The sequence below is a fragment of the Falco biarmicus genome, chromosome 1 (assembly GCF_023638135.1).
Source record: "Falco biarmicus isolate bFalBia1 chromosome 1, bFalBia1.pri, whole genome shotgun sequence".
Taxonomy (NCBI): Eukaryota; Metazoa; Chordata; class Aves; order Falconiformes; family Falconidae; genus Falco; species Falco biarmicus.
The window spans coordinates 49810306-49828592 of NC_079288.1; the positions used below are offsets into that span (position 1 = coordinate 49810306).

The window sequence follows — 18287 nt, forward strand, 5'->3', positions numbered from 1 at the left end:
TTTAATTATTTTAACTATTTTCATTTTTACCACCTCCAATCTAAGGACGAACAGTAAACCAGAACTTTTATAACACCTTTACTTGAAAGGACCAGAAAAAGTTGATGGACTCCAAAGATGGATTTGAAGCTGGTTTGTTCAAAATACCTGTTAAAAAAAAAATTGCTCACTCACTGAACCTTTGATAGTAGTTACACCAAAACCAGAACATATCATCCAGGTGTTTTTCCTTTTTTCTTTAATAGCTGAGGATGCTAATGATGAATATTGAAATCAGTGCATAGTGGAAACAAAAAAATAAAGCTTCTTGCCTTTCACCAGATGATACTGAAACTATTATTTTTGAGCTCTTAGAATCATAGAAGTGCTGGAGCGTGTTCAAAGGGCAGCAAAGGTGGTGAGGGGTCTGGAGCACAAGTCTTGTCAGGGGCGGCTGAGGGAACCGGGGTGTTCAGCCTGGAGAGGAGGAGGCTCGGGGGGACCTTATTGCTCCTACAGCTGCCTGAGAGGGGGTTGTAGGCACATGGGGGCCGGTCTCTTCTCCCAGATCACAAGCGACGGGACAAGAGGAAAGGCTTCACATTGCGCCAGGGGAGGTTCAGATTGGCTATTTCTTATACACCTTTCTCAAACATATACAGTATTAATGACCTTGGAACAACAAACAGGTCTGCTACAGAGCGTTGACTTTTTTTTTTTTTTTTTTTTTAAAATCACTGATCTCGGGAATTGCCTGACTTTTAAAACAGTGAAAAGCATACTGCCTGGAATATATTTGAGGAGGACAGAAAGCCCACAGAGGAATCTAGTTTACTGTGATGATTAACTGATGTCCATGCAAAAAATTAATCAAATAGCATTTCTGCCACTGGGAGCATAACAGGGGAAAAAAAATTAATCTACTAGCCAATCAATTTTTCTGAGCAGCTGAAAATAAAATATGAAGATCTGACTTTTATCTTCCTTCAAAAGTCCTCCAGAACGCTAGAGGCAGCCAGAGGCATTATTTTGCATGGATAGTAATGGTAATTCAAGAACACATGATGTTACTGACTTCTTTCCTCTCCTCCTCTTTTTGTCCTCAACAGAAAGGAGAGGGGGAAAAAAAATAATCATTTTTCCCACTGTGGACTGCAGAAATGAGAAAAAAAAAGTTTTTGCACCTCAGCATATAAATGTGATCTCCAGAATGCCACTAAGGCACAGCCTGAAGGCAGGTGACAGGACCAAAGGTGGCCAGGGAAAGAGGTGGATCCCTGTAAGACCGGCAGTAATTCTGGCCTTTTTCACTTTAAACACAACTTCTTCCTCCGCTGGCTTTCTCTAAGAGCCCTAACTTTTAACAGCTTTTCCTTTTGAGCTTCAGCAGCAGCACAATTGAAGTTCATCACCTCACCTGAAGACAGGTGCCCTCAGACTGTTATAGGATTTAGAGCTGGTTGCCAATAGACCAGTAACATTTTTTGAAACAAAAGGATGGACTATTTTTTTTTAAATGAAGTCTTTCATGTGGAATGGTTCTTAGTTTCTCAGAATAACTTGGGTTTTCATCAAATAACTGGAAACAAAAAATTGCCCTGCAAGTTCTGCTTGAAAGCTGTTCTTTATAAATACTTCACCAGGATTCTTTTTTCCAAAAGGAATTTTTTTCTGACTAGGTTAGGTGAAATAATGACTGGATGACAAATTGTCCATAGTATAAAACCTGTTCATTCATTTGTCGGGCATTATAAGGCTTCTGAATTGACCCTGAACAGTTCAGTGGTGCTTGTGGTGGTGTTCACAGATGTTTTTGCCCTCTAGTCTTCTTGACATAAAACCTTCTGCACATACAGTTTAAAAAGGTAAGTGTAACATATAGATGTTTGCCTTCCTATATGCCTGTGCACTGGAAGGTGCATTTGCTGGTAGGTGTGTCAGCAAGAGGAGTACAAGACAACCGTCTGTACTGTGCAGGGTGTTGCTTGTTCAGCCTACACAGCTTCTGTAAGCAGATCTGCAAGGGAGATGGCAGTGGAGGAGTGGAAGAGAAAATGCAGAAGGGATAAGGAGAAAGGGACACCAAAGAGAAAGGCTATCGCTGCTGTGAAGGCAGATCTCCTAAGCACAAGCGCATTTACACAAGCATGGCATCTAGATGGCAACTAACTGCAAACAGAAGAATCCAGTCACCTGTGTGACACCGAGGATTAGCCAAGGACTTCAGCTGTTGAAGCAACCAGACATGCACTTCTGGGGTGTGTGGATTCTCTAGAGCAGGCAAGACACATCTAATCGCTGTCTCGGTGAACCCTTGTGTGAGTTTAGAGTGCCACAACTCCCCAGACTAATAATCATAGCTCCGTGAGCAGCAGAAGTAACGAAGTCTGGCTGCCAAGAGACCAGTTTCCTAGATCCCTGTTCCTTCACACTGACATGATGCAGATACTGTCCCATCTCAGCCACCAGCCGGCACCTAATGCTTCCAGGTCTTTTACAGCCATCTTCAACATTTTTCCTTCCTCCTCCCACCTCCAGCATGTTCTATCCCTTCTCAGGTCCCTAAACTGGCAGGTGGGAAAGGGAACGTCTGTATTTATCAGGCAGCCAGCCAAGCAGAGCAGATAAATCGTGCGCTCACGCTGCAGCCCCTCAGACTGAATTTGGCTGAAATCCACTGTGAAATTTAAGAACAGTGGGAAGGAAAAGGAGGAGAGAAATGACTGAAAACATAATCATACAAACCTCACCTCTACCAGAAACAAGGGGAAGATAAGCACCAGCCAGATCATCTGACTAGTGGAAATTATCTGGGTGACAGGAGGACTCTGTAAGAAGCTCCTGCATCATCTTAGTCATCGCCACAGGTTGGGTTTCTTTTCCCATTGTCCTCCCAATTAGTTTCAGTTCCAGTTTTGCCACTTGGTCACAGCACCACTGTGCCATTTGCTTCAGAGCATGGGTTTTCCCTTTTAAAGCATGTAGGTTAATACACCCCCAAAAAGTTAAGATATTTCAGAGAATCCATCAATGAAAGGTTTAGCAGCTGAATTACATCAAAACCTAAATCTTTGACTGTTAACATTTTAATGTTCTGCAAGTACCACAGAAGGAGCCCTAGATCCGTGCCTGGTGCTGTACAGAGCACGCAGGTGGCTAGTTAAAAGAGAAGCTGAGGAAGAACAGGTTGTTTCAGAGCAGATACAGTCAGCAAACTTTCTTTCAGCTGGTAAGGTTTCTAAGTAGATCAGGTACACACAAGTATTTTCTCCTGGGTCTAGCTTTGCTAATCAACATCAGTCCCAAACAGCAGGCTTACCCAACGCCTCAGCCTGGTACCGTAGTGACAAACTCCTCATGAGGTAATTTTGAAAAGCTGGACCTGATACTGCTCCTGTCAGAACCGCAGACTCTGCTAAAAACAATTACCTTTGATTTACACACTTTGCACTAGCAGCTACTTTAGTTATACTCCTGAATTGTAGTTAACAGCCTGACCCCTTGACTTAGCTGTTCACAGTTGAAAATATTTACCTTACATGGGCAAAAACCTACTGGGCAGAGGAAAAAAAAAAAAGAAGAAAAAAACAAAAAAAGAGGAAGACATATACATAATATAGCTGTGACATAACCACAAGAGTGACAGCAGAAGTGAGCATTTAAACCCACCATTTTAATGTTAAATTCTTCAGAAATATCCCAGATTCTATCTCAGGAAAACTCTGAAGAAACAAATTGGGACACAAGATCGGATCGAGCATTTAATTTTTGTTATAGACTAATAGGCAAATGCATCTCAGAAGGAAAATAATTCTAACTCTCAGTGACTTTTAACTCAGCAGAAAACAAAAGTCTCAGTTTATCTTAAAAATGAAAGTGAACACACATCTCAAACCACATAATCATACATGGTCTCATACCATGGGATTTAGGAGTCTGCTACATCTCTTTTTAAGAAGAAAAGCTTCCAAAAGTGAGCAGATGCAGCAGTTTGAAAGTGTCTTGGAATACTGAAGACATACAAATTGTTTCACAAAAGGTTCTGGATTTGCTTTTCCTGTTGAAAATCACCTACACTAAAAATGCAGAACCACAAGAAAGGTAGCACAAAATAAATCTATTCCACTAGAGGAATAAGCATCGGTCCCTGATAATGCTCCACCTCTTCCCTGCCTCTTTTGAGCTGAGAAATTTCTGTTCTGTCCTTACATGAGGAGACACATCCTCCTGCCAGGCTTGCTAACCAGCACCAGAAGTAGGAGACAGGAGCAGAAAACAGTACAACTGCATGTCTGTGCTCTATTCTGTGCCTGCAAAACAAGCTCAAGTTGCTAAAAATTCCTTGTACTTGGACTACACGAGTTTTGTGTCCAAAGCATGAGGGCTGTGCTTGACATTTTAAAGGCACTGTTCATGTGGGCTGACTGCAGCATCTTCAAGCAAGTCTACCTCAGGTACAGTTACTTAGTTGCTATTTACTGTATTTCATGGTTTATTACAGTCCACAGTGCTTTAATCCCTACAGACAGGAAGCCACAATATTGCAGCTAAACTTACATAGCTGGTCATCTTCATTTCCTTCTTGAATTTGGGAAGCAGCCAAAGCAGTAAAAATCAGTAGGAAACCCTCATCCCCGCAGGTCCAGAGGAAGTCTCGCTGCACTAACTGCTACACACCATAAATTACCCGCGACTCCTCGACGAGTAGTTCAGCCATGTGAAAGTGATTCTAAGAGGTAAGAACCATCAGTAAGTTCAGGTGCTCAACGTTCCTTCACACAAACAAGCCTTTTGAGTCACTATCATCATCTTGTGTGTGGCAGATATGTGCTCTCAAAAATGCAGATGTGCCAAGAAGCTTCCGACACCTGTCAGGTGGTTCAGAATAGATTCACAGAAAAAACAGACAAGTAGTAAAAAAAAATAAATAATAATCTACTTCAGAGATGTTCTTACAAAGAACAGGAAAAGCTCTTTCTTTAGTTTTTCACAGTACAAAATCCAAGAGTAAGAACAAGCACCCAAGCTACAGGTGCATCAATACCTTGGGGTTTGGCACCATCACTTCGCTGTGGTCCCTCGCACTCCGTTCGTGGAGCAAAAGCCAGGGCTGGTAAGAAGCACTGCCTTCAGCTCAGTACTACCTACCTGCATTAAGCTTTTACCAGTTGGCACACGGTAAGCTGTAACTCGGATCATAACACATTGTATGTTAAATATCATCATACATATTACAAATAACATCTTTCCAAACACAGAGAAGGAAATATCTCCATTGCAATCGTAAGCACAGTGACATTGTACTACGTGTCGGGCATCACGTATGTTTTTCCTTAGGCAACAGATAGCTTGCTACGCTACCTCTACCAGAGGAAAATCTTCCACTTGGTATCTTCCCAATAACTTCGCTGTCTTCATAGACGTGAGATGACAATAGCCATGGGCACGCTTTTGCTTAAGCAAAAGAAGAGTAAAAACCCGTCTCAGGACTTTGTGACAATTATTCTTTCTAACCCTTGCCCGTTCTTTGTCTCAGAGAAGAAACAAAGAGATTTACTGTTCACAGAATACAAAGAAAAAAAGGAGATGCAACAAATATTTTTAGAATTTTATTAACTTTAACAAAATCTGCAAATTAAAGGGTGGTCAGTTGTTTGGAGAGGATTCAGATACATATTTAAATAACAACTGAGAATATTTAACAAACTATGTACAACTGTTAGCCATCAACTGCTGGACACTAATCAATGTAATCTAAATCTTCTGGGATTCCAAAACCTTTGTCAATTCTGCTCTCTTCAAATCCAAACTTACGTTTGGCCCAGGACTTTATTGAAAAGATGTTATCTGTAAACAGAATGAAAAACATTCGGTTTTGAATAATTAGAAAAGCATGAATTATAGTCTTGGCTACAACAAAATTCTTCCATTTGCATTATCTCTGCATATATGAAAACGGTACGTAGCGGGGAACATTATCAAGTAGATTTAGGACAGAAAACAGGAGGCTTTTGTTAATGACATACTTTTACACAGCACTAAATAAAATGCGTCATCTTTCCTGGAAGTTACCTTTTTCTTTTCTTGCTCCTCTTCTATGAGAAGACCGAAAACTACAATTACAGTGTAAGCCTGCTGTAGGGTGATGCGGTAAGTGTGAATACACACAAGTATTTTACAGATCCTTTTTCAGCTAGACACCTACTGTGTGACTGTCTACAACTGTAAAAATCAGATTCACATTAACTAGAAGATCCTTTCTAGTCCCTTGTACGTTTGTTCAGATAATGTACATTTTGTCTGAAAGTTAAAAAAAAGGCATTCAAGTAGCTTTATTTTAGCCAGAACTTCTCTTTTAGCATCACAATACTATTATTTTAGCATATGCATTCTTTTCAATGTAACATCATTTTTCACTGCAATATTGATTGAAACTAACTACATCACTCCTAACACCCATAAATTGCAGCATTCTTTAAGGCAGGGAGTGTTGTCTGTGTCTGCACACCTTAGAAATATTTTCTTTTCTTTAACCATCAGACATTTGCTTTTAAAACTGTCTCTTCAAAAGAAAATTATGCTACAGCACATAACCTACCTAATTGTCTAAACAAATGGCAAAGCACCTTCTACAGGCTGAGGCACACTTCCTTTACCTCTCTCAAGACCTTGAGATCAACAGCTGGTCACCAGCAGTAGAAAGCCCTGACAACAGTACTCCCAGAAGTTATTTTCAAACATAACTTTATTTCCCCATATGCAGTAAACAACCCAGTACAAATGAAGAAATAATATAGTAATAGTCAAAAGACTTTGACAATGATATCCGGCTTAAACAATGATAGGAGCAGTCCATCAGTAGTAGATGAATTCTGAACAAAAAAATCACCAATGATATTCTAAATAATTTTTAAAAAGGACATACATATTGCTGGCTCTGCAAAAGGGAACTATATAGCAACATAGCAAAGCTAAACAGCAACAAAATTGAGTTAAACTTCTATACAAATGTTATCCCAGTAAACTTCCTCAAACCTGTGCAGATTTTTCTTGCACGTCAAAGCTGATAAATTAGTTTGAGAAATACCTACTTAATATTAGCATCCATCATATGGTAGCAGCAATAAGGTTCCATAAAGAATTCTACTCTTTAGAAAAACAGATGAAAATTAAGAAAATAAGCTATTTCTGAATACCTGGACACCACCATTTCCAGTCTCTTTCTATTAACATTTTCCTGATCTTAAGAGATTTTCACTCAACCAAGAAAATGAGTTGCGGGTTTTAACACAGTGTACAAAATCGCAGATTTATTCTTCTGGTGCTATGTGACATGAAGCACGTTCAGTAACTAAACGGAGAAAATGTTGTGTTTTTTTTTTAAATCATGATGATTTGTTAGTATATTTCTGCATTCTTTTATAAGCAAGGGTTATCCTACATCAAGTCTTAATCACATCTAGAATTCTTAACAATGAGTAGGTCTTTTACTGAAATTGCTTTAGTCTGAAGCTGCATTAAGCAATATAAATGCATACATACCAGTCCATCTGTTGGCTGCCTCCTTCGCTACTTTGTTTGTTTGCCCTGAAACAGAGGAGAAAACAACAATCAAAAAAGCATATATCACAGTAAAAATCATACCATAGTTTCAAGGCACAGAGATTAATTTTTTATTGATGTCATTTTTAGGGAACCACACAATATAAGGAAGTTATTCTACTGCTTCCAAACCATTCTTCTGTTTTATGCTTTTAAGGATCCAACAAGCACAAAGCTCAGCTAAAGAAAAACAGGAGCAAAGAAACATAAAAGATACCATATGGTAACCACTGTGAATTTCTGAAGTATATTTTAAAATAAAATAATCCTAGTTTGGTTTGCCTGGGGGGCTTAATTGTCTGCACAAAGATTGGAACTAGACTCGTGGCCTGGAGATACTACAGGCAACAGAGATGGAAAATATTTTATAATCCTCTCTACACATAAGTAATCCATCACATAGGTATGCATGACTCTCTATTAGATAAGAAGAATTACAAGGGTAGCAGTCTATCACATCAATCCAAAAGTTTATCATAAAGCTCTGGAAGGTCTCCTGAGCTTTGGGAACCCCCTCAAAGAAATGAAGACAAAATAATGTTCCTAGTTATTAAACTTGGCTTCCCTCCCTTACCACTGCTCCAGATGCAAATACATAATGGTAAATTACCATTACTACAAATAGCTTTTATATAGTTTCCATGAGGCAAAACATTATCAAAAAAATTCCTCTTAGAATTTTTGTTCCTTTGCTCTTACAAGTACTTGGCAATCCCAAGCACAAAGCCAGGCTGGGCGGAGAATGGACCGAGAGCTGCCCTGAGGAGAGACTTGGGGTGCTGGTGGAGGAGAAGCTCAGCGTGACCCAGCAACGTGCGCTGGCAGCCCAGAAAGCCAACCCCGTCCTGGGCTGCATCACAAGCAGCGCGGCCGGCAGCTGGGAGGGGGGGGGGGGGGATTCTCCCCCTCTGCTCTGCTCTGGTGAGACCCCACCTGGAGCGCTGGGTCCAGCTCTGGGGCCCCCAACGTAAGGAGGACATGGGCCTGTTGGAGCGGGTCCAGAGGAGGCCACGAAGCTGCTCGGCGGGCTGGAGCACCTCTGCTACGAAGATGAAGACGGGCTGAGAGAGCTGGGGGGGTCAGCCTGGAGGAGAAGGCTCCAGGGAGACCTTCTAGCAGCTGCCAGTGCCTGAAGGGGCTACAGGAAAGCTGGGGAGGGACGTTGTACAGGGGCCTGCAGTGATGGGACAAGGGGGAACGGCTTTAAACTGAAAGAAGGGAGATTTAGATTGGGCATTTGGAAGAAATTCTTCCCTGTGAGGGTGCTGAGGCACTGGAACAGGGTTGCCCAGAGCAGCTGTGGCTGCCCCATCCCTGGATGTGCTCAAGGCCAGGTTGGACAGGGCTTGGAGCAACCTGGTTTGATGGAAGGTGTCCCTGCCCATGGCAGGGGGGGTGGGACTAGGTGATCTTGTAGGTCCCTTCCAACCCAAACCATTCTGTGATTCCATGAATCAAATGAAACAGGTTGGTTTGTAATGTGGGAATTTATCAGAATCATTATGGTTCTTGCACCTACACAACTTCATTTTTCCCAGTAGTCTTGTTAGTACTTCCATGATAATACTCATTCAAATGGTCAGCATGGAATTGTCTCCAGGGGTACTAAGAAGTAAATATATGATCAGGTATCCATTGTTAAAAAGATTATACACAGGCGAAATTAAATTATGTTGAAAAATCATCTGCTAGCACACAGGAAGATAAGCACTCATTATTCTACCCTTAATACTTCAGTAACTGATATGGAAAATGTTAAATCAGAGTAAAACAACATTTCAAAACCAGTGCAGTTTCTAAAAGTGGCCTACAATCAGAAAGTTTGGGCACAGCATGAAGCAAAAAAGAATGATGAGCAAAAGAAGGGAGTGGGTGAGAAGATGGCATTTTTGCTTGCATGCATGCATCAGAAATTCAAGTTACTCCTAGCTTGAGAGAGATATTCCTTATTTCCTTTGCTGACCGCTTGTTGCCACCCCCACTTGTTCAGCTCCCTGACCGGCAGCACTGACAACATACTGGCAGCCAATGGCATTTTGAACAGTACTTAAAGCAATGCTAGCAAAATTATTATTACTTAAAGCAAGCCTGCAGGGTAAGGGCTTCCAATGGCCAAGATTTTAAATATGTTAGCTATCATACTTCCCTCAGCATCTTTCTGAAACTGTCGAGTAAAACTGGAAAACTGTCTTTGACTCCAAGTAATGAAGTTTGAAATGAAAAGCGGGAAAGTGGAATAACATTAAACTCCATGGATCCAGAGCTGCAAGGTGACAGCATCCTGATGGTGGGCGAGCTAACCCAGTCCACTGCACCTGCTAGGTCTCAGCAGAAAGCTCTGCTGTGCTGGAAGCTGCTAACCAGCTGAGCCCTGTGCTTCTCCATCACACAGCAGCTCTAAGTTCCTGCAGCTTTCAGCACCCAGCCCTGTGCTTAAAGCTCAGTGACCACACGGTGCAGTGCATTAAAGAAAACCCAGTATCGGCAGCATGGTGCATGGCCACTCTTTAGACATTGCTTACGCATGTTAACATATACATATGTGATCAAGTGTTTCAAAAATGTGACTTCTTACCTCTGTCAAAGAAAAGGCTGAGGTGACCAACAGATACAGGTTGGGCAACAGGGAGGTTAGAATGGTGGCAGCTGCATTATAATCGAGTTGTGGTTAGAAATGAAGTCATGGTAGCAAGAACAGGAAGCGATAACGGGGAAATCCCACAGTGGGTAGCACCTTCAGTGACTTAAATAGCAGAGAAATAACAAAAAAAAACCAATCCCCAAACCCAAAAGAAACTCCCGAGAGTAAAAGTTGTACAAATTAAGACATATTTTAACCATGCCATTCTTTCCATGCACCACTTGGGACTGATCACAGACTGGCAACAAAGTGTTACAAAAGAAGTGTGGATGAATCACCAGTGGAGGCAGAACTTCGGGATGGGGAAGGTGACATTCAGACAATCTGGCTGACTATCGAGAGAGGCTGCCTCAGTCCTTCAGAGGTGGGGGACACACATGCCCCACATTGCTGTGCTGCCAGGGGGCTCACAGCTGGAGAAACAAGAGCCACTTGTAAAGCCTCAGGCACGTGACATCTCCAGGAAATGCATTCACAAGGGGCTGGGGAAAGTGTCTGCTGCTTGCTGTTTCCCATTTACACTAGCTGGCCCACACGCCCATGTACATGACAGCACCACAGGGATGCAGGTATGGATTTATTCTGCCCTGTTGAACGCTGCTTTGACCATCAGGCGTACTGTATCAACAATGCCAGCCAGCTTGGCAAGCTGCAAGACACCCATGTGCTCTTCATGTTTGCATGAGCTTGCTCAGGCTGGACAAGACAGCTTGCACTGTCTCTTGTCATCAAGTGAGACTGTCACTGCCACTGCTGCAGGACAGCACTGCAGTCTGCTTAACCACCAATTCCTTCCCTTGAATTTCCCCCTCACATTTTTTGTTTTTTAATTTGAGGCAGGGGACACACACCTCATCCATCTCAAGACACTAATATGTCATCATCTCAGCTCCTGCCTCATGGCTATGGGGGCTGAGCATTCAGCAATCTGAAGGCAAGACTTAGTCCCTTGGAAACAGGCTCAGCTCCTTCCTATCATGCCACTGCGGGACCTTGTCTACCTGCCGTATCTAACACCATGGCCGAAAGAGGAAAGAGAGACAAGTATTGGTAGTTGCAGACCTGCATCACCTGAAGACACCAGCTACATCTGCATCACTGCCAGCATCATCCAGAGGCCCCTCAACTCCATCACAGGAACTGACAGAAATGAAGGAATTTGCCCCTTGGCTACTTTCTGGAAACCTTTTACTGTTGCTTATTGGGACTTTCACTGGTTGCGTCATCTGTATGCATACATGCATTGAGGGTGAGGGAGAGGAGGAGGAGTAAAACAGACATCCCCAGACACGCCTACTTTATATACTGATGTTATTCAAGGTTACACTACTTCTGATTGTCTATTCTGTACCACCACAGGATCACACAGCCATCGGCCTCCTCATTTTTAGACTGCCCTGAAAAACAAAGTTCAAGATCTTAGACAACAACAGCATGGGAATTTGAAAACATATATGCCAAAGAAGAATCAGGACACAAACTATATGAACTGTAAAAAGGAGAAACTCAAGAGACAGTGCTGAGGGCAACCGGCTAATTGCCAACAGCACCACAATGACTTGGACCCAAGCTCAGCTGGAGTCCTGCTGATCCTCTGGCTGAGCAGAGCTGCTCTGTCAGAACGTGATTTTTGGCAGCTACCAGTGCTCTGGTACAGAAGCTGTGCAAGACAATGAAAGGGCCACACGTGCAGCAGAGGTGAGCACAACAGGGGGCAACGTGTTCTAGGTGCTTCCAGATGTTCTCATTACTACTACTGGGCCCCAATTACACTCTATATCTATACATCTGCACACAGGCTGACAATATATACAATTGCTGGATGGAAGCAACAGAATAATCCATTTGTTCTGGACATTACATATTTATTTCACCAATTTGTGTGACAGTGCATGAATAAGACCTTCCTGCTCCCATGCCTGCAGGATACGAGTCATTCACTTGGCTGAGGCACACACCCATACCCTCTGCTAACCAATTTCAGGCACACTTGGTATTTTCTAAGCAGGAAAATGGAAGCTTGCATTTTCTCTCTTGAACTGAAGAAAGCAACCGCTACGTGTACAGCAATGCAAGAGTCGGGACACTAGTCTGTTAGTCAGCAAAACACACCTAGAAATACGTCCTAAACAGTGAAAGGCTAAGGGTCAAAGAGTTATTTTTGACCAGTCCTCAAAGTCTCTTCTTCCCTCAACCCCAGGTATCTCTGGAGAACTGCAGGGAACTCAAAAGGTCAGATTTTGGGAACAGAACTATTGTCCTGAGTATCTGCGATTGTCCTTATCACAGGGGCAATCCCCTGTATCCCCTTAAAGTAACGCACAGGTAGGGAAAGGAAGGTCCAGCAGCAGTGAATGTCTAAAAAGAAAGTGAGGAAGGGTTGGGAACATGCTTTTTAATGCAGGCGAGTGACATTCTACCAGCAACCCACTGGGATTCAGGAGCAGACAAGGGGACAGAGCTGACAAAAGGGTGTGCAGGAGGTGCAGTAAGCAGCCTTCTAAAGCAAGTGGACAGCACCTGGTCAGCAGCGAAGGCCAGCAGCACAGAACATGAACACAGCAATGTTTCTGGGCAAACCTGAACTGGCAATATATATTGGCTCAAATCTTCGCACAGTAAGGCCACATTGTTTCTGACGTAACTGATGTAACTCAGGATGCCCTTCTAAGCATACTGCAGACCTCCAGCTGCCTCTTTCTTCTCTTCTTCCCTCCTTCCCCCAGATTCCCTCACTTCTTTTGGAAGAGAGGGTGGTGGGAATTAAATGTCTTATTTGCATTCCAAAATGGAATGACCAAAACCTGACGGTTCAAATATTTTCACAGGAGGGGAACACCACCACACGTCTCACCAACACAATATATATACTCCAGGACATTAAGTTAGTCTTTCTATCAGACTCTGGACACTTCCACAGGTGAAAAAACAACTGTGAAAGCAACAACCACCACCATCTCCTCACAAACATTTTCCGAACTTACTTTCAGGTTCTTTCTAAAAGCTTTTTTAAGTCCTGCACATATTATTAAAGGAATACCAAGGAAGCAGTCACTACCAGAAGGACACTGAGGTGCTGGAGTGCATCCAAAGAAGGGCAACAAAGCTGATAAAGAGTCCAGAGCACAAGTCTCATGAGCAGCAGCCGAGGGAACTGGAGTTGTTCAGCCTGCAGAAAAGGAGGTTCAGGGGAGACCTTATCGCTTTTTACAGCTACCTGAAAGGACATTCCAGTGAGGTAGGTGTCAGTCTCTTCTCCCAAGTAACAAGCGACAGGGCAAGAGGAAATGCCCTCAAGTTGCACCAGGGGAGGTTTAGATTGGGTATTTGGAGAAACTTCTTCACCAAAAGGGTGGTCAAGCAGTGGAACAGGCAGCCCAGGGAAATGGCCGAGTCACCATCCCTGGAGGTATTTAAAAGACATGCAGATGTGGCACTCGGGGGCATGGTTTAGTGGTGGGCTTGGCAGTGCTAGGTTAATGGTTGCACTCAATGATCTTAAGGGTCTTTTCCAACCTAAAAGATACCGCAATTCTATGACTAGTATTTAAAATTGGACTGTAAAGATAACATGTCCCAGCTCCAATAGCTATACTAAAAAAAATCTCAGCTGCCAGAACCAGCTCCTAACCACCTACAGACCTGGAAAAGCACAAAGAGCTGTAGCTTTCTTTTCTCTCCTACCTTCTACTCTGGCATTTTCAGGATAACTTTAAGGATTACTTTAAGGTTTTTATGTGTAAACAAAATATTCAGGTCCAGGAACCTCTATTTCTATAGAATAACAAAAGCTAGTTATATTTATAGAACTATAGAACAGTTTGGTGCCAGTTTTGACCTACCACAAGAATACAGTATGGATTTCCTCACTTAAAAGGCTTATGACTGCAACAGGGAACTAGCACCTTTTCAAGGATACAGTCACCCACCAGCCTGTGGGATTGTCAGCAGATACGTGCATGTGGGTGGGCAAGGGAGTAATTTTACAGTGTGAATTGCAATCCTTCTGCATGAAACGCAGACAACAGCTGCAATTGTTCTCAGGGACCAGTGAGGATTATTAGCCCAAAGATTCCCAGTCTCTCTCATGAAACTGGTCAGGGTAAATTAATTGCATTAGGTGGCTTTGAATTCCAGTATGAATTCTTCATCCAATCAGAATTAATTTAAATACAAAAAATGGCAACTACCATAAGAACAGCATGTGAACCTGAATCTCCAACGACTCTGATTATCCATTGTCTTTTGCAGAGTTATCCACTCTCCTGCTCACAGGCTGCCTTCACTTTCCAAAAACATTATCTACCTTGCTATCATCACACTGTGACAGAATTGTGTTTCCCTACCTCTCTTAGAGAAGCATCACTAAAATATCTTGTGATGCAGTTTCCAAAATCTTTCCCATTAATGAAAACATCTCATGCAAATAACGAGCCCATCTCTAAATGCCAAGGTAGAAGGTGAACATAGAAATTATACACCTGTCATCCACAGAAAGTACAAAAGGTAATTGCCTAGTAAGTCCTACTGACATGTCTATCCACAGACTGGTACCAGAGACTCCAATCAAGAAACTGTAGCTTGCCATTAGAGACTAGTCATGGCAATTATGTGATCGAGTGGCGGCTTTAAAGTCTATTATTTGAGTATCCTTGAGACCAAGTAGTTTACAACACTGTCAAGTAGGGTAACTCACAACAGAATCGCTTTAGACTAACGTTTTGCAAGCAAGTATAAGGCAGAGATACCTCCACACTATATGCAGTCTTTACCTTTCCCCATACTTCCCAAAGAGTTGTTTCATAACCAGAATAAAGAGCTCTTGTGTAGAAGTGATAGCACATCAAGATTCTGTCAACTCCTTTGAACCCATAATAACAGGGAATTCCTCCCCCATACTCCAGTATCGCACGTAACACTTATCCCCATTGTATTAATCAGCAGGTTACAATGCTTCAGAACGCAGGACTAAATTCAAGTCAATGCATATCTATGGTTTCTCATTTAAATGACATCACAAATTAAACAGAACTACTTACTCTGACATACTACTAAATAATAAAAAGAAGTATCTCTTTACATACAGAGCCTGAATTTTCAGAACTACAAGAAAGTATTGATTATGAATCTACCTACTGATCTACAACTATTTTGAAAAGCACAGAGCACAAGATAAGCCATTTGTGACAGAGAAATACTTAATACATTTTGATTTATGACTTAATTAAATTAGCATTTCTTGTTGCAACAGCTGTGTGTGTGTATGTTTGAAAATAAACCAGAGTAAATACATAACATAATGCCAGTCCTGTCTATATGGTGAGACATGGCAGTGCATAGTAAAGCTATTGATAAGCTGATCCACATCTTTGGGAATATGCTTTTAAAGGGTCTGCTATCTTTGTTAGTGTGTTCGAAAAAAGCGTCAAGTCACATCAGCAAAGGCTCCAGCTATCCCATATGAAAAGGTCACACTGTCAAACTTCATCTGGATGTACACATTTTTGAAAAATGTCCAACAGAATTTATGAGAATTGCTATCAAAATTGCTACCTCTATGCAAAAGACATGCTCTTGCACTTAAGTTTACTGTATTCATGTACTCACAGAAAAAAAAAAAAAACCAAAAAAAAAGACCGACCATTTACCTTTCAAGTATTCTACCTGAAGATCCATGCTGAAATCTTCGTTGTATAACTAAAATACATCCATCCTTATCAAAGAATGGAAGGAAGCAATGTGCTTACAGAAGGGAAACAAGCACACCACCTTTCTGATTCAGGGCTCCCTAACAACAACACTTTGTTTTCCTTTCAGTGGACAACTCCTCCCTCCCCACTTCACTTACTAATAAACTCCGTACCCACAGCGCAGGTCAAGGAATGCGCAACCTTCTGTGCTGTTGAACTGCATTTTGCAAGGAGGCCTGGTCCAGAGCACTACGGTTTTTGTCAAGTCCTGGCTGTCACTCTGCTGCACGCCCCACGTGTCACAAGTTGCACAGAAGAATCTGGAAGGCATCGCAGCAGGTCCTCCAGTCTCTGCACCCACCACTCAAGGTACGTCCAACTTTACTTATGCCATTTGGGAGGTATTTGTAGCCTGGTTTTAAGGTTTCCAGTGTTAAAGCTTTTACAACCTTCCCAGGTAATATAGCTCTGTGTTTGATTATTGCTACCATTAGAAGAGTTGTTCATCTTTTTTTCCCCCCTGATTTAAGGCTATTGCTTCTTACAGAGTTCTCCATGAATCTCACCAACAGGCTATTCCTTTCCTTTCTTGAAGGAGAGACACATACGTGAAACCCACTAGCTGCAATCTTCTTTTGAGCCCTATTTTCGGGAAAAAAATTCTTCTAGATTGCAGTTGCTCAATGTCTGGCCTTTTTGCTTACTCTGAATTCTCCCCGGTTATTTATATACCTCTCAGGTAGGATATCCCATACTGACAACTTATTACAGCTGAAGCCCCACTAATGCCAACTTTAGAAAGATTATTTCATACATCTCATTGTGGTTATACTTCTGTTTCTGTATCTTAGTACATCAATTTTGATTTTAACAACAAGAAGGTCTTATATTCAACCTATAAACTTGACATCTTCAAATCCTCCCCCTCTTAACCAACGTCTTCAGTTCATTTGCATAACACGATATCCCTGAATGAGTGTACACCCGTGCCCTTGCCCCTACTGAATTTTATCCTGTGTTTTTTAGACTATCTTTGCAATTTGTCATGCTCATTTTAAAATCCCACCTTGCCCTTTGTCCACGCAGTCTCTCCTACTTTTGTCATATGCAAATGTAACAGAAGCGTATCTTCTATTATCCAGCTGTGCTGGTTTTGGCTGGGACAGAGTGAATATTTTTCATAGGAGCCAGTATGGGGCTGTGTTTTGGATTTGTGCTGAGAACAGTGTTGATAACACAGGGATGTTTTAGCTGCTGCTGAGCAGAACTTACACAGAGTCCAGGTCTTCTCTGCTTCTCATCCCACCCCACCAGCGAGCAGGCTGGGGGGCACAAGGAGCTGGGGGGGACACAGCCGGGACAGCCGGCCCCAACTGACCCAAGGGGTATTCCAGACCATATGGCGTCATGCCCAGCATATAGAGCTGGGGGAAGAAGCAGGAAGGGGAGGATGTTGGGAGCGATGGCCTTTGTCTTCCCAAGTAACCATGACATGTGATGGAGCGCTGCTTTCCTGAAGATGGCTGGACACCTGCCTGCTGATAGGAAATGGTGAACAAATTCCTTGGTTTGCTTTGCTTTGCTTTACATCTGCAGCTTTCTCTTTACCTATTAAACTGTCTTTATCTCAACGCCTGAGTTTTCTCACTTTTACTCTTCAGTTCTCTCCTCTCTCCCCTCTCCTGCTGGGGTGGGAGGGAGCAAGCCGCTGTGTGGGTCTTAGTTGCTGGCTAGCACAGAACCATGACACCAGCTCATTAATATAAACACTGAGCATATGCACAGACACAACAGACCCTATCTCAGAGCTTCAGCAATTCTACCTCCCTTTCCGATACTGAATTACTTACGAATACACCTTCGGTATAATTATAAAATTGTCTGACATTCAAACTACTGCAGTTTCATCAGGATTGTGTTTCCCTACTCTCCTTACCACAGTATCATGCAAACTGAGTGAAAACACCAAAGACTAACTTCTGCCAGTCTATAAAAGTCTCTTACAGTTGCAAAGACAAACCCCTCTGTTTTCAAGGTGTTTCCAAATTCGTTCTCTGTTCCAGATTTTTTTTCTGATACCCTACTCCTTTCAGTGAAACTAGCTCATAAGATGTTAAAGTGAGGAGGGGAGAAAACCCCTTAGAAATACTCTCAAATACACCATCAGTGCCAAGATTAGTCTTGCACTCATACAACCTGCTCTACAAAATGTTTGCAGTTAAATAGCACAGAACAGGGCATCTACATTAGGAATATATACCGATAACATACAGTTCTAATCTAGATAAACTCACAATGAAAACATAACTTACCATCCCATAACATGTGGGAGATTTCCTAATGAGAGATTGGCAATACATTTTTTTTTAAACAAG

General features: G+C 42.2%; 1 protein-coding gene across 2 annotated transcripts in view; it reads right to left on the minus strand.

The window, feature by feature from the left end:
• Positions 1 to 5575: 5575 nt before the first annotated feature.
• Positions 5576 to 18287, minus strand: part of MND1 (meiotic nuclear divisions 1) — a 44830-nt gene continuing 32118 nt past the window's right edge. For both annotated transcript variants that reach the window (XM_056331795.1, XM_056331788.1), the window contains exons 7-8: positions 7522 to 7566; positions 5576 to 5826 (exon numbers count right to left, since the gene is read on the minus strand). In XM_056331795.1, coding sequence (XP_056187770.1) covers positions 5720 to 5826; positions 7522 to 7566 — 152 coding nt within the window. In that variant the 3' untranslated portion in view covers positions 5576 to 5719. The remainder of the gene's footprint in view (positions 5827 to 7521; positions 7567 to 18287) is intronic.